Source organism: Juglans microcarpa x Juglans regia, chromosome 3S (genome assembly GCF_004785595.1).
Source record: "Juglans microcarpa x Juglans regia isolate MS1-56 chromosome 3S, Jm3101_v1.0, whole genome shotgun sequence".
Taxonomy (NCBI): domain Eukaryota; kingdom Viridiplantae; phylum Streptophyta; class Magnoliopsida; order Fagales; family Juglandaceae; genus Juglans; species Juglans microcarpa x Juglans regia.
In genome coordinates, this window is record NC_054599.1 from 7,669,640 (window position 1) to 7,675,747 (window position 6,108).

The 6,108-nt window shown below is 35.3% G+C and overlaps 1 protein-coding gene across 1 annotated transcript; it reads right to left on the reverse strand.

Moving 5' to 3' along the window:
- Positions 1-2,296: 2,296 nt before the first annotated feature.
- On the reverse strand, positions 2,297-3,991 carry LOC121256903 (NAD(P)H-quinone oxidoreductase subunit L, chloroplastic). Its single transcript, XM_041157695.1, has 5 exons — positions 3,804-3,991; positions 3,585-3,677; positions 3,379-3,486; positions 3,190-3,284; positions 2,297-2,598 (listed from the first exon to the last, which is right to left on the reverse strand). The coding sequence occupies exons 1-5, from the start codon at positions 3,933-3,935 to the stop codon at positions 2,451-2,453; spliced, it is 576 nt and encodes a 191-aa protein (XP_041013629.1). The 5' UTR covers positions 3,936-3,991; the 3' UTR covers positions 2,297-2,450.
- Positions 3,992-6,108: the final 2,117 nt, after the last annotated feature.

The window sequence follows — 6,108 nt, forward strand, 5'->3', positions numbered from 1 at the left end:
GGGTTTTATGGAAACTAAAGGTTGCGACAACCCTAACTTGAGGAAGAAGATCAAGATGTATGGGGTCTAACATGTACGTGTTCTATATATATAGTGTTGTTGTGAACCCTAATGGAAAGAAGACGTACATGGCGTGGAAACTGATCGTTAGTTCTCATGGACTTGGGTCTTGGGCGCACAAGGTTTGAACTTTTTCTTGAGTTTTGAGCCTCGATTCAACTTAAAAATAATTCAACTTGTCTCACAAATTTCTCGGCCCATAAAAAGATTCCACCTACTCCAAAAATATTTAGTGATCTTAACTTAATTAGCAAGCCCAACAAAAGTTCGATACCCGCCAAAATAAAATTTTGGGCTCGTAGTCTAAGGGTGGGCAGCGAGTGCCCGCCACCCACTGCACTGCCCCATTCGCCCTGCCCCCTTCTAGGTGGGGTGGGGGATCCGCTCCACACAAACAGGGGGTGGGGTCCCCCGCTAGTATGAAAAGGGCGTTGCGGAGGCGGTGGATGGATGGAGGTCCACCCCCGCTCCATGTGCAATGGATGGGGTATCCCACCCCCGCATGGACGGAGGTGGATTACAGAAAAAAATCCCCAACCCCGCCAATGCGGGGGCGAGGGGTGGGGTGGCCCCGTCCAATAAGGGGCGGGTAGCACCTCTACCATAATTTATTCAAGAAATTCACTTGTTCATCTCAAATGAGCTTTTCATGCGTATAAACCCAAAAAGTTTTAGAAAGAGAGCCTAGTGTTGGGTCCAGGTGTTACACTTAGTCATCCTAAGCAAGGCCGAACTCTACAACACTTCCTCATGATCACTGAAAAGGGAAGAGATTATGTCCTTTCTGGAATCACCAAGTAATTTTGATCTTTGTAGAACCTCATTGGGATCATCGAAGAAAACAAAGTTCTTGCACGAGACCAACAAGCAGGGTAAATCTATCAAATAACCCCTTGGAATAATCACGAAGGAAAGAAAAGTCCTTACGCAAGACTACCAAGCAAGGCCTCCATCCAAGATCTCAAGATCACCAAGGAGGAAAAAAAAAAAAAAAAACTAAGATCTCGCTTGAAATCAAATGACTAGTCATCAAAAGCCTCACTCAAAATCAAATGGGCAAGACACAAAAAAGGCGTATCTCATATTCGAAGGAGCTAGGCATACAAAAGACCTTGCTCAAGATCAATTGAGCGAGGCATGAGAATACCTCATTTAGAATGAAAGGAGCTAGAAATGAAAAGACCTTGCTTGAAATAAAAAAAGCGAGGCACAAAGAAACCTTATTTAGACCCAATGCTATCAAATAAGCTAGGCATAAGAGAATAATACTTCACTCGAAATCAAATGAGTAAGTCACAAGAAAAGATCTTGTTTAGAGCCAATGCTATCAAGAATATCACAACTAGAGATAACGGTATGATAAATTACTGAGTCGCGAGCTGAACACTTTATATATATACTGGATACTCCAATCAGGAAACCAACACTTTAACTGAGAGGACACAGGAATCTAAACTCTAAAGCCAAGTTGCTTACACGTCAGCCATGGGAATGGGGGATAATTGATGGCGGATAAAGTTGGCTTGTGGGTCCAATCACAAAGCCCACAATAAAACCCACTACAAATAATATAACAACTCAACTTCAATTCTAGGAATTAATCACTCCAATCATCTACGGTTATAACCTCCATACGTGACAACCATTTATGGGTTCTGTTAATGATAATCCTATCAAAAGATAACCTTTTACTGTTAAATTTGTTTAGACGGTGAGATAAGGTGAGATTCGTTTCAAAATTTTTATATATTTTTTTTAAATATTATTAAAATATAAATTACTTTTTAATTTCAAATTTTTAAAATTTTCAACTTTTCATTTTATACAAATATAAAAAATAATACAACTTTTTAAAATTTTAAAAAGATAATAATATTAAAAGATTATATAATTTTTTAACTTATAATATTTTTATTCAATTCTTTCTTTCTCATTTCTTAAAATCTAATAAAATATATTAACTCAAAACATTTTACTAGTATTTACAAATTATTTTATTACTATTAACAAAATTCTAATCTCTTCTTATTACCCAAAGATGCCTTAGTAACTGAATGGTTCTAAAACTCTATTTCTATTAAATTTTCTCTCAACAAAAGGAAAATGAACTAACTTAATCATCAAATTGCACCCGATCGTCTCTCTCCTCTCCTTGGACCAACTAACTCATAAAAAATTGGAAATAAAAAAATATGTATATAGCTAATAGCTCCCATATCTGCTTAGGTCCTTTGAGTTGGAAGTAAATTAAGCAAGTTGATTGAAAACAAAGTTTGTATAAAAAATTACAACAAGTTTCCCATAATTTTTCTCACTATTACAGAGAAGTTTCAAGAATTCCAATTTCTTGGTTTCTGGTATGATGCAGACAAAGCTCTGTTTCCTTTATCTCAAGCATAATCTTCGGGTTCAGCATACGGGTACTTCAAATAGTCATTTTTAATTTTTGAAGGATCCTGTGGTGTAGACCAAGGATATTTCATGGATGGATCCCTTGGAAATTTCCTGAAGTTCAAAAAGGGTGCCCAAAGTAGCACGCTGCACAACAGATGATCATTAACATAAGTTAATTTGTGAACAGTCAAAACAAAATATTATTTATTCCTTAATTTTTTTTGGTTGGGAATTAATTAGAAGAATTGAAATTTTAAAATGCTACTTAAAATCCTTGAATCTAATGAGTTCAACAATAATATTATTCTTCTTCTTATGTTTTATCATTTTCATTCACGACAATTAATGTGACATATTTTAAGGTTGCGTTTGAATGTTGAGCTGAGTTGAGTTGAGTTTTTTATGAATATTAATAAGTTGAGATGGTGGAGTGAGTTTTGTGAGATCCACCTCATATGAGTTTAAATGTATTTAGATGTTAAGATGAGTTTAAATATATTTATAAGAAGTTGAAAAATGTTGTGGATACTGAGTATAAAGAAATATTAAATTGAAAAATATTATGAGTCTCAACTGTAAAAAGATTTTGAAAGTCATGAAAAACCAGTTAAAATTCGACGTATCAACTAATGTGATATATATATTGAGATGATAAAATTATGATGAAGAACGACATTTCTCTATGATTAATATCGTACCACTAGAAATTAAGTGAAAAAGAAAAGAGAATCTCACCCTGGAAAGAATATGAAGACAAACATAAACTGAAAATACATCTCCAAGAGTTTTCTTCTGTACCATCTTATCCTAAGCCAGTTCAGAATGATCGGCTGCAATCCAAAACATAATACCACAAATTTCAAGCTCCAATATTGCAAAAATATTCATGGAAACAAAAGTAGAAAATCTTCCACATTCACTTACTGGCATGACAATGAAGTACCCAAATGCCACGATTCCCAATTGAATCAAAGTCGAGGTAAGATCTTCTTCGTTGTTCACTCCAGTAACAGCAAAGGCTGGCTGCTCAACCTATCAAGACAATTTCCATTTAAAAGTGTAGCTCAAGATCAGAACAACTTGTTTTGGAAATCTATATACTGATCATAAGATAAGAGTACTGATCTTACGGCTGCTAAAAGGGCTCCAACTTGAATTGCCAAAGAGGCTTTCTTTAGACTGAACTCGGGGAAGAGCTTCTGGTGCTTAATGCATGCAGGTGTCTGATATTGAACATAAGGGGCTCTCAAATTCATGCATATACACATAGAATCACCGAAAAAAACTCCACATGAAGGAAAAAATCGATCGAAAAGAACTGACCATAAAGAAGAAGAAATAAAGTGTACCTTCCTGCAGGGCTTGTCATTGTGCGATGGTTTGTGTTTAGCAGTGGTGAAGAGACAAGGAGATTTGCAGTGAGACGGGGAGAAAGGAAGTGGTCGAGCTTTGGGAATTTGGAAGCTCAAAGTGCAGCTCATTTTAGAGCTCTACGTTCTGTGTGTGTTTTCCTTATCTATTTAAGTTTAGTTTCATGGCACATAATTAATGCCTGACATGAGTTTTTCAAATATTTAGAAAATCCTACGTGGCAACTAAGGCTCATCTATGACCACACGTGATATGGTTGATTGGGCTTTCGAGTTTCAAGGATCATATACCCTACTTTTATCGTGTTCGCTTGCCCGCCTTGCCGTGTCCATTTTTTTTTTTCTTTTTTTCTTTTTTTCTAATCAAGCATGCATAGTATTGATATAGAAATATTACAACAATACTAAATGTTTGAAGGGCCACTCTAAATATACAAAATACATCTGGATAGATTATCTAAAGATATGCAACCAAAGGCTAAGTTGGTTATTGCTCATTACGTCACTGAGTGCTCACATCAATTTTGAGATTGATAAATTTTTTTTAACGCTCCAATATTTCCAAGTATGTAAGATTTGACGGATATCATCAATAATATGAGTTATCTATCATATTGATGATGAAGTTTCCACTTTGATGGTTGAAATAACCAACTGAGTGTCACCGTCCAGAATGAAAAGACAATTTTGCAGGTATTTTCCCATCTTTGTTGTGAGGAAGGTCGAATAGGCTTTTGCAATGATTGGACTTGTGGATTGAATTTTATGTCCATATTTCCAGTATCTTACCTTCTAAGTCACGGCCTACTGCTGAAGACGTTGAATAAGAGTCTTTCATTGCAGCATCAAAAGAAATACTCAACTGGTTCCAAGGTGGGGGTTGCCATTTCAGTATTGTTTGAGATTTCAATTTTTCTTTCCATGCCTATAGATATGCTTGGTAGGAGATTTTGAACTGTTCCTTTGACTTCCTTAGAGATAATATTGATTGATTATGAACTATATCATTTTGTTTTCTCTAGATAAAATCTAACATTAAAACTGCAAATATCTAGAATGAGTATTTTTCCAATGAATAGAATAGACTCTGGGTTAATAATAATCAATATCCACTCCTACATTGAGTTAATCGGCAATAATGTCAGATTTAAGGATCTGTTACTTTGGTTCCATAATATCCTGGTGATTGGATATTCAATGAAAAGATGGAACATGGTTTATTCATATTCATTGCACAGTGGAAAATTGTTTGAGGGGAGGTTTGGAATGACATTTTTGTGTCTACCCTTGGTGTGAATAATGTTCCAAATGATTTTCTAAATTAGTAACTTTTGGCGGTCATGGATTTTCAAGTGCCAAAGTTCTTTTCAGTGTCGTGCTTTGAAAATTTGGCAATGGTATATTAGAATTTTTTGCCGTTATATGGTACGCTGTTTTAATAGAGAATTTATCATTGTGGCTTGGTGTCCAAATCAAGGAGTCCATTCTTTGATTATTTTGAGGAAGAGAAATTTTTTTGATTTCTGTGATGCTTTCTTGCTCAAAAAGGGTTATCATTTGCTGGGTGTTCCATGAAAGAGTGTTAGGTATAATCAGATCAGAGACCTTCAAATAAGGTTGGGCCTCATTCATTTGATGAAGAGGCTTTGGTGTAAAATTTTTTATAGAATCCAACGTTTTGACCACACATTGACAAATAGTCCATTGAATACTTGAGAGTGTGTACCTTTTGAGAATAACTCTCTTGTCTTGAGGATTCATTTCCATAACCATGAATCAGTCAATTTTGACGTTGCCTTCAAGAAGGTTGATATAATGCCACAAACTTGGATTTGATTGACTCATTTCTCATCTCGTTTTAGCTAATAAAGCTAAATTCATGTTTTCCATTCATCTCAAACTAAGCCCGCCTATATTTTTTGGTTGACAAATAGATTTCCAAAATTTCAAAGTCAAATTATGTTTTTGTTTTTTGGTGAAGCCCCACCAAAAATTTTTAAAACTTGTATTCAAATATTTGGAAACTGATTTTGGCAGCAGGGGCATTGACATTTGGTATGAAGAAATTGTGCTTGTCACTGTCTTGATCAGCATGGTTTTTCCTGCTTGTGAGAGTAGCTTTGATTTCCAACCCTCAAGTTTTTTTATCTATTCTCTCCAATAGCTCTTTGTAATTTTTTTGTTTGCTTTGTAAAATGAGGTTGGAAACCCTAAGTACTTCATTCTGGATGATGGCAGCTTTTATGGTATTTTTAGAGAAATTGCATCTCTGGTGGCCTTATTA